Consider the following 15558-nt stretch of genomic DNA (forward strand, 5'->3'; position numbering starts at 1 on the left):
ACAATCACCGAGTCAAATCTGTACCTTTCTGAACATTATAAGATTAGCTTTGCTGCAGGGCTTTGTGTTGGGGTTCATTCTGTTCTATTTTTACACACTAATGTTGACAGGTTTATATGGAGTGTATGTTTGATAACTGCACTGCGTCCACCGGCTAACCTGCCTCAAAAATTTCAGCCCTGCCTCCGCTGTGGAGATCAAACAAGCTGCTGGACTTCTCGCCTGACGCTCAGCACCCAGGGGAGCCAAACACGTGTGTGTGTGTGGGGGGGGGGGTGTCAGTGCAGCTGCGGTGGTATCTGAGGGAGTAGCCGAATGTGGGTATGTCATTTGAGATTTACATAAAGAAATCCCTCATTATCAGCAAAGGGAACCCAGGCCCCGCTTCCCACCTGCTGTCAAATCCCCCCATCTTCCTCAGCACTGCCAATTTTTGCGAGACTCGCACACAGTCTCGGAGGTATCCGTCATATTAAATGTCAGCCATCCAAAATTGGGTCTATCCCAAACCAGAGCTCATTCTGTGAGTTTCCAGGCAGTGGCTTCCTCTTCGTAGAAACAGAGGTTATCTTTTCTCTTTTTCAAACCAAGTAAGATGAACAAAGGATAACAAATTGTGCACAACAGAAGAGGCCAAAACAAACCTCGATTTAAACCCCAGCTTTCATATGCTCACTTCACATCTGCTGCAGAGTTCCTCTAAGGTGTGGTTGTCCCATTAACTGCATGAGTCACAAAATGCCGGGAAAATATTCAGTATCCCAAGATGGAAACCTCCCTAGGTTAGCTCAGAGTGCATAATTAGCTATTAGCATCTACTGATCTGGCCAGAGGAGTTTAATAAAGTGGTGGTTCGTTTTGCACAGAAACTGATGAGGTACTGTGTGTTAATGGCTGTATTGTGGATAGTATAAAAGTGAGTTGGTAGATTTAATATTAAACAGCAGGAAGGTCATGCTAGTTTTGTTAATATCCAGAATGACGGGGCTCAACTGGAGCAGCAGGTAAGCAGCAGGAATTGTATATCCTAAAATAATTTTTTTTAAATGCTCAAGTTTTTGGCAGCTACATCTAAATAAAAACTACACTTCTTGTTTGTACCTGGTTTCACTTACTTGTTGCTGAACTGCCAAACAGCAAAAGAACCCAGTCTGGCATGTCTGTCTGGAGCGCCCAAAACTAGCAGTGGAGGTAGCCATGTTGGAAAAATGCATGTATACATGAGGATTTTTTTTATTTTTATGTCAGAGTATGTCATACTGTGAACAGGGTGAAAGTTTTCTCCTTCATGGATGTGACACCTTTGTTTACAGAGGAATTCCCGCAGCCTGAACCCCAGACAGGTTTATGGAAATGAGTGCTTTGTGAAAAATTCCAATGTATCAGTGTGATCCAAAGCCTGCAGTGTTTCATTTGAAAACTGTGGGTCAAAGCGAGCATGTGACTGCAGTCAGTGAGACCATATTTTAACTTGGTGAAAGAGCCTTACAGTGCAGCAAAGGGAAAATGCTTAACACAGACAGACGAGAAGACTCTCTTGCCGTATCTGCCAGGGAAGACGAACAAAAGCAAGCAGGGGAGTGTGTGTTCAAACGTTTGTTTTTAATGTTAACTAGAAAAAAACATATTAGCCCACTTTCTTCACCCAGGTCTACACAAAAATAATTAACTGTCACCGTATGAGACAAGGTCTCCCAATGGAGAAAAGTAGTTCACTAGCAAACACGCTCATAGTCACAGTTTATGTGCAGTTCGTAAACAATAATAAAAAATACAGCTGTTAAAAATCAATAAAAAGTATAGTAGTCATCAGTAAATGTAAAGTAGACTTATACATTTGCATTTGAAGGCATCATAAAGATTCAACAATGTAGCTACCACATCTGAATACATAAAGAAGCAGTGTAGAGATCAAAACACATTATATACAATTAATATAAGAGTAGAAACCACATAACAGACACATTGTGAGCTAATGTTCATCAAGGTCAGTTAATTTACTGAATTTCAATGTCATTTTTCACTCAACGCTCACTCGACACTCAATGATGCACACAAGGGTAGAACTCACACCTCTGATCAATATTATAACATTCCCCACTCCACACAATGATATAAATAAGACACACAAGATCACACTGCTACCTCGTATTTATATTCTTTACCCTACAGAGCAGATTGCCTGTTGGATTTTTTTCCCCACCTCATAGTGTGAATCGAGCTGTTTTCTCCCAGTCTCAGTTCCTTCATTTGTGACCTTTTAAAACTTGTCAGCCACCAGGTGTGATTTGTGCTCGAATTTATGATATTGATTTCAGTGAAGTGTATTAATTGTCTATTGAGCTGGCAGGAATGTTGAACAGAGATGGATGAAGATATTGGTGCAGAATCTCCTGAACCATGTCTGTGATGCACCTCAGAGGCACAAAAAAGACTTTTAAGTCGTACTGTTAGAAAGCTCCTGATGGCTTTATTGCTGTACAAGTACAAAACAGCCACATTTCAGAGGCTATGACCAACTGTATTTCTGAGGCACTGAAAACTACAAATTTGAGCGCTTGGAGGCGGTGGAAACAACCTCTAGGCACGACAAGGACATGCGGTACCATCACCTTTTAAGATGCTAAGTATACACATCAGCAGATGCTGAGCAACATTATCATTCGTCTGGAGTCGTGTTTCTGGCCACCTGATGAATATAAGTCTAATATTCACTCTTTTTAGCTCTATTTTTAGTATCTTCCAACTCATGAGGAAAATTTCTGTCTCTTTAGCCGCTAACTGCTCCACTATGTTCACCAGCTGGTCTCTAACCGTATCTGCCTGCCGTTCGGTGCTGGATAAGTAGTGCTCTGTGGTTTAAGAGCTTTTTCGCTCAAAACAGCTGCTTGTAATGTGTGGAAACGACTCTGGTGATAGCGTTGACAGTGAACCAAAAAATCAAAGTTGCTGGCCAGAAAACCAAAACAATGAGCTGAAAGACTCTTTAAAGCTATGTACAGCTAAGACAAACCCGCAGAGTTGGGTGATAAATCTCTGCGGGTTTGTCACTATGGAACCCATTTTACACACAAGAAATGATTTAATCCATTGTCAATAAATAAGTAGTAAAGGCGTATTGGACCTTATTCATGCTCTTATCATTCCCCTCCTATCAGTAAGACAACACTGATGAACAAATTAGGGTCTGTTAACGGATATGATGGTCAGGACTAGGCCCTTTTACTGTACATCCATTTAAGTTTTTCTTAACAGCTGTGGGGAAACATAAAAGCACAAGTGCAGCAGGTTGTGATTCAGTATCTCACATAAAAGCACTTCAGCAAAAAGGATGAATGCCAAATACAGGAGGATCCCTTAATCACCAGCCTACCAAAAACATATCAGCCTCCTTTCCCAGCGCTCAGCTGCCTCAAAGTACAGTTTAATTGGTGTTTGGCTAGGAAAAGTTAAGTTAAAAGTTAAGAGTTGCAAAACTCTTGAAAAGAAGCTAGAAATATCAATTTTTGGAAGCATTTGGTCTATAAATTTTTAAATGACATCAGCTTTCCTTTCATCCATCTTATTTCCATTGTGATTCTGTTGTCGTTTCTTGTGACTCACTGCTTGTACTGGCTGTGGATCCATTTACAGCTCCAATATATATCAACTCTACTGCCGCGTTCTTCCTCTAATTTTGAACACACAGCCTGTAGTTTATCCATATGTAACACAGGGAGCTGCATAATAAACCCTTTAGCACAGAAAGAGCAAGTGTGTGAGTGTGTGTGAACTTTCGCAGTCACAGTGAAAAATAAAGACTGGAGGTGAATGCAAGGATGCCACAACACATTGCTGTTATGACACCGTGGGACTATTGACTCAACAGGTGGTAGTTGCCCATGATAACTAGTGGAGACATTGCAGAACAGAGGTGTTGAACACAGATAATATGTAAGAAATATTGGAAACATTTTGTGTTTTTTCTTTTGGTGTTGGAGTGTGTTCAAGCATGTGCCACACCTGTATGGAACTGGTAGATTCAAATAAAGTATTTAAAATGTGCGTGACAATTGGTGGTGTGTCCGTGCGTGGCCCCATCTCCACTTATAAAAGTCATTACTTCTCTGTTAATCGCAGCACAGCACTTCAAAGCATCTCTGCTCCTGCTTCAATTACAGATAGATTCAGTCCCTGCATAACCCAAACAGTTCTTCGTCTTAAAAAAAACACAAAACAAAAATGAAAACAAAATCAAAATGGGGAAAAAAACGGTGGCGGAGAGAAATGAGGGTGATTGCTGGCTCCTCAAAAGTCTTGTTGCGTCTCCCTGTAGAGTCCTCCTTAAATGTTTTCATGTTTTCTACCTGAGAGGAAGAGGAGAGTGTGGTAGTGAAGGTGGTGGAGGCGAGAGAAGAGTACAACCTTGTCCCTTCTTTCTCCACATGCTTCTTCATTAACATCTGATGAGGGAGAAGAGGAGGGGGAGGGGGGAGGGAGATATGATTGTCTAGGCTTTAGAAAGAGTCAGAAGAAGTGATATTTTGGCCTTAATCAGAGCCTCCACTCGTTCAATTCAATAGTGCAATTAGAGACAAGAACAGAACAAAAGTTCAGATGACTCCGTAGTCCCTGAGAGACTTGAGCAGCACTGTGTCCTTGACGTCGCTGAAGACCCTGCGGATGTTGCTGGTGTCGGTGGCGCAGGTGAAGTGCGGATAAAGAGTCTTCCACTCGTCCCTCTTGTCGCGGTTGATGGCCTGCTGCTCGTACAACTTGCGGATGTAGTTCTTGGCGTCCTCGGGGTCTCGCCTCTTACCTGTTACAGGGGTGAGAAGGAGATGAGGGATGGAAGTGGACAAGAAAACGGCAGAGTATGAATTTGGGTTGGCAACCATTTTGATAATCGATAAATTGTTTGAATCATTTTTAAAGCAAAAGTATGAGATGATCCCTTGTCCCAGTTTTTTCTTTGTCTTATGTCATAGTAAATGAAGATGTCAACTTGTGCTTTAGTAAAATGCAACAGGCCTTTTCCAATTTTCTGACATTGAATTTGTCCATCAATCTTTCAATTAATCGTTTAATCTATGTAAAGCCAAAAATTGAAACAACCAACAGTCCAAAAAATAAAGATATTTAATGTACAATGACATTCAACTAGAGCTGCAACCATTAATCAACAAGTTGATCTACTATACTGATAATCAATTAATCATTCATCCAGTCATTTTTCAAGCAAAATGACCAAATATCTGCCGGTTTTAGCTTCTTAAATGTCAGGATTTGATGCTTTTCTGTGTTATATATGATAGTAAACTGAACATTGGTGCTGGACTGGTGGTTGAATGAAACAGGCTAGTTGCAGTCCAAAATTATACAGAAAAAAAGCTGCAAATTCTACTTTTCAAAAGCTGGAAGCAGCGATTGTTTGGAATTTTTGCTCAAATGACTCAATCAGTTTTGTGTCAATAGACTAATCGTTCAATTGATTAATCTTTTCAGTGCTAGTCCAATTTACCAAATTTTTCACTGTGTCAGCGTGGGCTACTTAACATCAGTTAGGCTTCAAGTGTAGTTACAGCAGCAGTCAGAAGGACCACACAGTCTCCACACAGGAGCGCGTCAACATGAGCACCAAAAGGCAGCCAGTGGTAGGAGCAGCTCAGAGTTGACGTTAAGGTCAAATTGACATCAAGGATCTTGACCCTCTATGAGTCATTATTTTACCCGGCTAATGCTGATGGTAAAACACAGTGGGCACATTGCAGATACACACACACCTACACACACACACACACACACACACGAACACAAATAATTACTTGCAATCACTAATTCCCACCCTGCACATACACACCTCACACATGTGCACCAGGGGGTTTGTGGGGGGTGCAGGGCTTGCGGGAAGCACAGTATCGGTCTGTGGTTGCCATGGGTAACAGAGGGAGAGGGTGGGGGGACTGTTAGGGCAATGCTATACAGCCTTTCACACCAGAGAAGCTACAGGCTGCCGCCACATCATTAAGCACACTAGGTACCTGGAAGTGACTCATTTGCAACTCTGTGTGTGTGTGTGTGTGTGTGTGTGTGTGTGTGTGTGTGGGGGGGAGGGGCAACAAATTGGCCAGAGGAAAACAACATCGCAACCCTTTTTGGTCTCTGAAATGATTCTGCCCACACTGTGATGAGAAAACACACCTGCAGACAATGAGCGGCAATTGTGCTTGGTGATGGTGGCGAAATCTGCTGGTGACCAGGCTCTGCCCCTGCGCTTTCCCTTCAATACTGTCGTCATTTCTTGTTTGGATATTTGAACCCCCACTTTGAGCTTCACCAAAGCATCGGATTGGTTTCGAAATTTAAAACCTGTTTTACTTGTGTCAGTGTTCCAACCAATATTTGAGCAAAAAATCCAAAACTAATTACAAAACTAGATCTTTGGTCACAAACCAAAGTATTGGCCAGATTAAAATTTTGACCTGACAATGATGCTAGAAGAAATGTTAAGGGATCCCTAAAGTTACTAGAATTTATCCTAAGAGGGACATTAATGGTGGCGTTAGAGGAAAGGTCAAGGGATCGCTAAAGTCATTAGGATTCATCTTCTGTGGCCCATGAATGTCTATAGAAACATTTATGACAATCCATCCAATATTTGTTGAGATATTTCAGTTTTGACCAAAGTGGTGGACCGACCACTGGCGTTGCTAAAAAGTGGAAAAATGTCAATTATAAGTTCCCAGAGCCCAAGGTGAAATCTTTATACAATCCAAAACCTAAATGTCTTCAGTTCACAATGAGAGCAGCAAATCTCCACATTTGAGAAGCTGGAACCAGAGAATTAATCATTTTTGATGACTAAATCCATCATCAGATTGTTGGGCCATTAATTTTTTTAATCACTTCATCCTTTAATCAACTAATTGGTTCACCACTAATCTAGTTTATCCAACAAGTGCTATTACTTCAGTATATAACGTCACTATAAACAAATACAAACACATGAACACACATTCACAGCTTACCTGTGAAGCTGGGGAAGTATTTCTGCAGGTCAGAGGTCTGGATTTTGTCAGCCAGGATGTCGGTCTTGTTGAGGAAGAGGATGATGGAGGTGTTGAGGAACCAGGGGGAATGGATGGTGGTGTAGAACAGAGCCAGACTCTCACACATTCGGTTCTGAGGAACAGAGAGAGAGACAGATATCATACTGGCAGCTCAGCAGTGTGTCCCTAATTTTTTTGTACTGTGCTCAACATAGGGGGGAGATTTTAATGTAGGTGAAAGAACTACACTAGCAAAGGCTTTGAGAGATGGACTTGATGAAGGAATACACAAGTCCTCCAGGATGGCTAGGCAGATTCAGATGGCTTGCAGGATGACGCAGAGGGAAGAAGCTGGGGGGGGGGGGTTTATGGGGGTCTGGAGCATGCAGGCCACGGTAGAGGTTAATGAATGTGTTGGAAGACTAAAAAGTGGCTGGGAGAGATAAACAGCTTAGTGACGGGATGGGAGGGAGGAACTGCACAAGAGGCCACAGAGAGCTGGAGAGGTTTTCTTGAGCAAGAGTGAGACCTGCTGGTGGATGGATGAAATGACTGCAGTTAGGATGAGAGGCACAAGAAAGAGCAGATAGATAGATAAATAGATAGATAGATAGACAGACTTTTACTGTTAATGGAGTATTTATACACTGCGGTGCGTATTGGTAGATAAGTAAAAGATCTTAGTTCAGATACATAGATACTAACTCCGCTTAACTCAGAAAAACTTTTTTCATGAGGTTTTTTCTGTTATTTTGTTCACATTCTGCAGTGGTGGACTGGGTGAGGGACCCATACTGTTGACAAAAAAGGCAAACACAGAAACACCCACACAAGGTTCTTACTATGGTCTCTCTCTCCTCCAGGACCTGGTCGTACTCGCTGAGGGAGGCTAGGAAGATGAGGGAGGTGACGTTTTCAAAGCAGTGGATCCACTTCCGACGCTCCGACTTCTGACCGCCCACGTCCACAATCCTGTCACGGACCCCAGCAGAAGAAGAATGAAAAGTTAAAAAATAAATAAATAAATAAGGCAAGAACGGAACAGTCTAGCGAACAATCTTCATATTTATTCATTAACGTAGGTTTTTTTTTTAATCTATTCAGCATTGGCCTGGAAGAATTAAAGGTTTGCTGCCTCACTAAAGAGTCTCCTAGCATGATTTGATGAGGGGGAAAACATGCTCACTGTCACCTCCATCAAGGATTCAAACTGGCAACCAGTCAGTTCCCACTAATACTGTTCAAACTAACATACATACAGTATACATACAGAAGTAGCTAAGTAGTTAGACCGACACGTTTTCTTTTGCTTTGGTTCTGCTTTTCAGATTTGAAATGAGGCCATGACACTTTGATTACCACACTTTTTTTCATGGACGGAAAAACATTCTAATTAACACTCAGAGTCAGGTTAGGTTTTCATTTTTCACAGCTCACTGTCAATCCAGAAAAAAGGGGCAAACTTGCTCATGAAAGCAAGCTTCATTAAAGATTTCCTTTTCTCAGTTTCGGTTGTTTTATTCTGAACTCTACCTCATGATTTAGGAGTAGGTTTCGTTTCATTCAGGAAGACAATGTCCCTTATTGGTGAACTTCGGTCTTTGTCTGCGTAGCTCTGTCAGAACTATACCAACTACATCAATACATATCGCATGTTCAAAATAAAACACACAGAGCGGCACCTCACTTCCCGGCAGGAGCTTTGTACGGAAATGTGATCCTATTGCTTCCAAGCAGGCGTGAGCAGACAAAGCCCCTGTGAGTCAATAGTATTTTTTTCACAGTGCAGTGAATAGGGTCGTATTAGATTTGTCCCTGTGAGAGGTTGATTTTCTGAGGATTGGCCACCTTAGTGTGATGGTTTTGATGGTGAAGGAATAGTCATGGATGCCCGTGGTGGGGAATCTAACTCGCAGCACGTCCTGTTCTGTGGGGATGTAGTCTTGGCCGGAGATGCGTTCCAGATTACTCATGTAGCTGAAGGAGAGGAATGAGGGAAGAAAAAGAAAGAGAAGGTTTTACAAAAGTGCTAAAAAAAGTTTTTTGACACTAGATGAGACTTCTGGTAAAACATATTGCCTCTGTTTACATCACATACAGCCTTGACCATGTCAAAGAAACTGAAGTAACACAAGAAGTATGATGAATTAGTGATGATAAAAATAAAAAAAAAACGGTAATTAAAAATACAAGAAGGGAGCACACCCTTTGTACAGATGACGGTTTTACGGCTCGTGTTGATACAAGCTCTCATTAGCTAATGTTGACTGCCCGTCTCTTATCATGTACACACCATGATGATTGAGCTGCTGGGTAAACACAGAACAGCAATAGAAAAGAGAGAAAACAGAGGGAGGCTGAGCCCAGGCTTTGTTCTCTGACACATCAGATACTTGGAGCGTGAGGCTCACACCTACTCGGTGTTAAATCTTTTCATGCTGATTAGAAAGACCCACGCTGAGGGTAGCTCTGTGGTACCTGTTAAGGTTTTCATTATCAGCTTAAAAGTTGATTAATGTAGCCAGCCTCACAAGACGGTTTCTTTTTTTTTCCTTAAACTCGTACATCAACTGGTGATCTCACATGGCTCAGAAATGAATAATTACTGTGAAGTCTATGAGGAACTAGCCCCCTCCAGTGGTCTGAGTACAAAATACTAGGACACAAGGATGTGGGGTTAGAACAAAGACAAAAATGAAATGCATAAATCATGTCACTGGATTAAAAATCTGAAAGCCGTATGAAAAATATTTAAAAAGGTTTTTTTTTTATAGTGACCATATCAAGAAATAAGTATCTTTTGTTCTAAGATAATGTCATAAAAAGCTTATTTTCTTGAAAACATAATTAATGATTATGTTCATTATCAATTGATCTGCTGATTATTTTCTTGATTAATAGATTAATTGTTTGGTCCATAAAATGTCAGAAAATAGTGGAAATGACAATCACATTTTCACAGTGTCCTCAGAACCCCTGTTTAGTCCAACCAACAGTCCAAAAACCAAAGATATTAACTGTAATATCAGAATTAAAAAGAAAAGCAGCAAACATTCACCTTGAAAAAGCTGAAATTTTTTTTATCATTTTGACTTTAAAATGATTCAAACAATTGTTCAGTTATCAAAATAGCTGACTACTTGATTTTCTGTTGATCACCCAATCAACTAATCATTTTAGCCCTTAACTGATTTATCACTAAAACAAGGCAGTTTTCACATAATGACAAAAAAAAAAACACAAAATGAGAACCAGTAATCACTGTAAGAGGAGCCCAAGTGTAAAGCAACTCATCTAAACCGACCTTCTTTGCTGCGTTTCCACATGTGAGTTTTGGTACAAAGGTCAGATGTGGTGTAGACAAACAATACAACAATATGTGCCACATGTTCTCTTGTGACAAATTAGCTGGTAACAATATTATATTCTAATGGTATCAATACGCTTGTACCAAGTATAATTTTTAGCAAATGGAAAGTTTTTTCAGAGGTTGTGTCCTTACTTTACTACAGATATTAAACTTCTGGAACTGTTGTGCGTTGTCGCTGTTCAGCCTTTTACTTATGTTTTGATTTTTTTGTTTTATGCCTGTTTGATAATACAGTGGAATGATGACACCTGCTGTTATCCCTTGTGTTATCTAGCCATGCAGATAGTTTTTAAGTAAAATGGCCAGATATCTGTTTCGGAGATTACTACCACCATCCCAATACAATAACGATTAGTAGGACTTTGTTAGTGGTTAACAAATGGTTGAAAAATCACATTTAAATAAATTGACATCAGCACATTGTTCCATACTGGATAAGTCACAGATTTCCACATCAACAGAGGAACTACTTTCTGCCAATGAAATAGTTCCTGTAGATTATCCACAGTAACAGGGAAAGAGATGTATCTGGAAAGAGACATTGTTATTGAATTTTAAGTCATTTGTCATGACTGTGAGCACCACAAACAAAACTCTGTTCATCTCTATTGTGCTGGTTGTCAGCAGAAATCTCAACAACAAAAAATCCTCAAAATATTTCATAACAGTTTAATAGTATCAGTCATTTTTAAAGGAAAAATGCTAAATATTTTCTCATGTGAGGATTTCCTGCTTTCTTTGTCTTATATTCTTGAGAATTAAATATGTTTTTGTTTTATAACTTTTGGTTGGAAAAAAAACAACCCATTTGAAGACATCACCTTAGGATCACAATGTCTGTGAAAAAAGAAGAAAACACACCAAGATTAACAAAGCTAGCGGAGATTTCCCAGATCTCATCTAGCTTGGTTAATCTTGGTTTGTTTTCTTCTTTTTTCTCAGACATTGTGATGTTCTGTCTTGAATAATACTGTCCGCCGCCTATCATAGATTCCTGTATTGTGGGGTCATCTTTGGCAACGTGCTCTGACAGTGTTTCATCATGTGACACTGTTAGATTCCCAGTGTGGTACAGGGTAGAGAGCTTGTATTACAAACACAGCTACTCACTACTCTGTGGAGTCCAGGAGTTGGTACTCGCAGCGGCGGCTGTAACAGACCCGGATGCCCGGGTCTGCCCAGAGGCGGCGGATTGCCTCGACGTAGCCCCGTTCCAGCTGGGTGATTTGCACAGTGTTTATGTCCTGCAGCCATTTAGCAAACATCTGAAAGGCAGCGAGAGACCCAGCATGTTAGTCATAAGATTTCGTGATGATGAAACTCAAGCGTTTGTGGCAGTTAACAAAACTCTGTGTCTGTTAAACCAGACTGAGTGCATCCTGTTCAAGGATTCCGTTTGTGTCTGTTATTGGTGGTGCGCCCAGATTCTATTTTTAGACTACAACACGCTGTGTGTGTGTGTGTGTTTCTGTCCTCTTCTTCAATGCAGGCGTTAAACTAGGTAAGCTTGCACTGATGCCCGCACACCTGTGCTGACGTCTGTATTTCTGAGCGAGAGGGTGTGTTCATGCGTAAACAGGTGCGTCCATGTGTGTTTAAGCTGGTGGAGGTCTGTGTACTGTATGTGCGAGTCTACCTCGTTCTCCGGGTTGGAGTAGGGGATTTTGAGCGCGGCCATGGCTCCAGCCATGGCCTTGATGGCCGTGAAGATGTTCTGGAAGATACATTTGGCAAAGGCTTTCCTCTCCTCCTCTGAGAAGCCTCGCCCGTGGATGATCCTCATCTGTCGGATGAAGGTGGTTTTTCCACTCTCCCCGGTCCCTGCGCCAACAGATGATAAAAATATGAGTTACCAAAAATTCTTACTGGTACGATTCTATCAACAGGGCAGCTCAGAGGTTAGCAGCACAGCGATAAGGTCCTCAGCTTGAACCCACATGCTGACTGGGGCATTTTTACTATTCATGTTCTACATGTGTCTGCGGGTTTTCCTGCTTCCTCCCTCAGTCTAAAAGCATGCAGAGTAGGTGAATTGAAAACTCTAAAATGTCTGTAGGTGCATATGTGTTTGTTTTGCCTCTTAGGACCCTGAACTGGATAGATGATTGATAAAATGGACAGATAACGGGGGATGAAAAAGACGCTAAATCCTCCTGGAAATTTTTCCATAGTAGAAACTCTTGGGACGTGTTTGTCTGGTATGAGAAAAGGCTAGAGGAACTCTGGAAATTTCACCGCAGTTTAGATTCCAGCTTTTCTGGGGCTAATTGGTCTGAAATACTAGCTATAAACCAGATTTTGCTGTGCTCTAAAAACTGCTCAGAAAAATCATGAAATAAACTTTAAACCTGCACGGAACAATATTGTTAACAAGGGATCAAATAACTAACAAGGGGCCACTGACAGTGACTATCCCACAGAGAATTACTGCTCAACTCTCCAGTTGCCCTCAGCTCTATCAAGCATTTTAGCATCTTTCAGCTCATTATTTTGGTTTTTATGTCCCCCAACTTTAGTGTTTTCTATCACTTGTTCTAATGTGGCTTTGTGTCTGCTGGATGTGTAAATAAGCAACTGTTTTTGACAACTGTTTTTGACAGCACCATAACAACTTTCACTAAAGTCTTAATATGTTAATGTTTACAGCTTGTCCTACTGCCTCTAGCGGCCAAAAATGAATAACGATGCTTTCAAGCAGCACATAAAGAAATGCTCATTTTTAATGAGATGGAAAGAGCACATTTTGAGATGTCAAAACACAATTATAATCGGTAACACTGATGAGTCATCGTCATTGTTCTCAGTTTCAGCTGTTCATTTCCTGCTATAACAAGTCAAATAGTTTACCGTGAAAAAGGTTTTATCGAATTGAAATGGATGGATAAGAGGAAAAGGATGTTTAAGAAAATATGTCTGAAACACTGCCCCTTCTTTTGGAATCAAACATTCACTTAATCACTCTTTAGCGAAGAAGAGTGGTAAAACCCAAGTTGCTCAATACTGAGAGTTACTACAGCATCTACTTCTGCACTTAAGGGATGAAAAGCTAAAAGCCCTTAAAGGAAAACTAGCAAACCACAACTGATATGCTGTTGAACCAGGCGTTACTCTAATACATGTGCATTTTCTCTGTGCCGTTCGTTTTCAACTTCAGAGATTAAAATCAAATTCAAAGGAAGTGCCTGGATTAGAGCTAAACTGAAAGAGAAAAGCTTGATTTATTTTCTTTGATTGCCTCATTTTTTAAATACTGCACTTGACATTCTATGGATTCCTTTAATCTATCTATATTTCTGTATATCTTAACAAGTTTTCTGACACACACACGGAAACAACAGGCTGCAGAACCCACAGCACGTCAACTCGTGATTTGGTTGTTCAGGAGGACTGCCTGGTGCTTTCTGGACGTGATACGTTCATTCATTCATTCATTCTGCAAAAGGGAAATTAAACTCTTTGCTCCTTATTCTGCCGAACACTTTCCTGCAATTTCTTGACACTGCTTTCGAGGAATAGCGTATAATCCTCGCGCCAAGCTGTGCTGTTTTACTGACAGCCCTGTTCCCGCACGGCAACACTTGTTGTCAGTAATTCTACACAGTGACAGAGGAAATAAGAGCAGGCAATAATTCAATATCATTCTTTACTGTCGCTCCATATCACTGAAGGGTTTCCCCCAGGAAGTTGTTTATCATAGGTACTAATCCCCCAGGATCGTGTTGCATTTTGTCTTGTTATCCATTTAGTTTGCTGATAACGGACTAAACAAAAGACACACTCATTAAATGTGTGCCATTTACCATGTGTAATAGTGCCTCTGTTCTTTTTCAATGAATGTTTACTTGAAAGAAAGCTTATTACTTTTCCAAAGTGGTCTTTACTTCAGGTGAGGTCGTCCACTTTCACAATAAAACATTAAAACACTGCAGGAAACCAGCTATACAGTTGTCATATCAAGATGCTGCGGTTCACATTGCTGTTGAAAAAAATGGTCAGTTAATCAATTGGTCAAAAATAAATCAACCACACTTTTGATAAGTAAAAATGCCAAATGTTCACTTGTTTCAGCTTTTAAAATGTGAGAATTTGCTACTTTTATGTTTCATTTAATTTTAAATCAAATGTCTTTAGCTTTTGGACATTTGGTTGGAACAATTAAACCGAATCGAATTGTAAAAATATTTACAATTTAATCAAAATTAAATACAATCATTAGTTAGTAGTCCTGTTTCACGGTTCTAGTCTAAGAAAAAAATATGGGATTTCCCTCTATTGCAACCCTAAAAAAACATTAGCTCAACTTTTTGCACTGTGATTTTGAATACTTTTATTATCTATCAAAAGTGAGAAACTGCACTGATAATTATTAGGTTGTAAATTTTGTCCATATGACCCTAAAATAAAACTACATGGAGATATAGTCCCTGCGGTTTTCAAGTACAACCAATCCCAATCTGGACCATTCTTTACATACTCACGTGGTGACACATGCTTTACATAGTTTTCTCACTTGACTGCGAGCGACCAAACAGGCCAGGCAGTTTTAATTTGTGTGCAGGGTGTTCCTTATAGCGTCTGCACCTGTCACCCCCCTTCCTTCGGTGTCAGTTTCATTTCTTTAACTTGCTTAATTGACGAATTGTGTATTAATTAACGTGCCCTTGTAGGCCCCGTACTGTACGTTGCCAGAGATGAACAAACAGCTGTGTGAGGTGCTCTGTGCGTGTGTGTGTGTGTGTGTGTCACAGTCACTGACCCAACAGGAGGATTTTAATTTCCCTTCTCTCCTTTTTCTTCTGCTGCTTGAGGATCCTCTTGATCTCCTTGTCCACAGCGATGGTCCTCTTCTCCTCCTCGGACAGACAGCACACACAGGTGTGGTGGCACCACTGCCAGCAGCCGGCCATGGCCAAAACCACTGCAATGAAACTGTTAATGAATAATCAGCTGCGATGAGCCGATGAGCACTGACAATAGACTCGTTGTCGAGCTGCCATGCAGTGTCCACTTGATGCCCCTTTGATTTTAGTCGGGATTTTATTCTAACGCGACCCTGGTCGCCCGCAAAGTCTTCTTCGGAGCTAAAAACATACCAGCTGCCCCGAGCTTTAAATGCCGCTTCACACTCTCACAGTGGGGCAGGAGCTCCGCCGGTCGCCG

The 15558-nt window shown here is 40.8% G+C and overlaps 1 protein-coding gene across 1 annotated transcript; it reads right to left on the bottom strand.

Moving 5' to 3' along the window:
- Window positions 1–4592: 4592 nt before the first annotated feature.
- Window positions 4593–15305, bottom strand: LOC120790919 (guanine nucleotide-binding protein subunit alpha-11-like). The gene is made up of 7 exons (XM_040128908.1): window positions 15155–15305; window positions 12035–12219; window positions 11509–11663; window positions 8877–9005; window positions 7871–8000; window positions 7008–7161; window positions 4593–4798 (listed from the first exon to the last, which is right to left on the bottom strand). The coding sequence occupies exons 1-7, from the start codon at window positions 15303–15305 to the stop codon at window positions 4593–4595; spliced, it is 1110 nt and encodes a 369-aa protein (XP_039984842.1).
- Between the last annotated feature and the right edge of the window lie 253 nt (window positions 15306–15558).

The sequence above is a fragment of the Xiphias gladius genome, chromosome 6, assembly GCF_016859285.1.
Source record: "Xiphias gladius isolate SHS-SW01 ecotype Sanya breed wild chromosome 6, ASM1685928v1, whole genome shotgun sequence".
Classification (NCBI taxonomy): Eukaryota; Metazoa; Chordata; class Actinopteri; order Istiophoriformes; family Xiphiidae; genus Xiphias; species Xiphias gladius.

Bases quoted from the DNA above. Each gene is read 5' to 3' on its own strand.
- LOC120790919 (XM_040128908.1), bottom strand. From the start codon at position 15,305: ATGGCCGGCTGCTGGCAGTGGTGCCACCACACCTGTGTGTGCTGTCTG. The intron at 12,220-15,154 runs GTCAGTGACTGT...CTGTTGGCGCAG, and splicing joins AATTAAAATCCTCCTGTTGG to GGACCGGGGAGAGTGGAAAA. The intron at 4,799-7,007 runs GTAAGCTGTGAA...CCCCTGTAACAG, and splicing joins ATACTTCCCCAGCTTCACAG to GTAAGAGGCGAGACCCCGAG.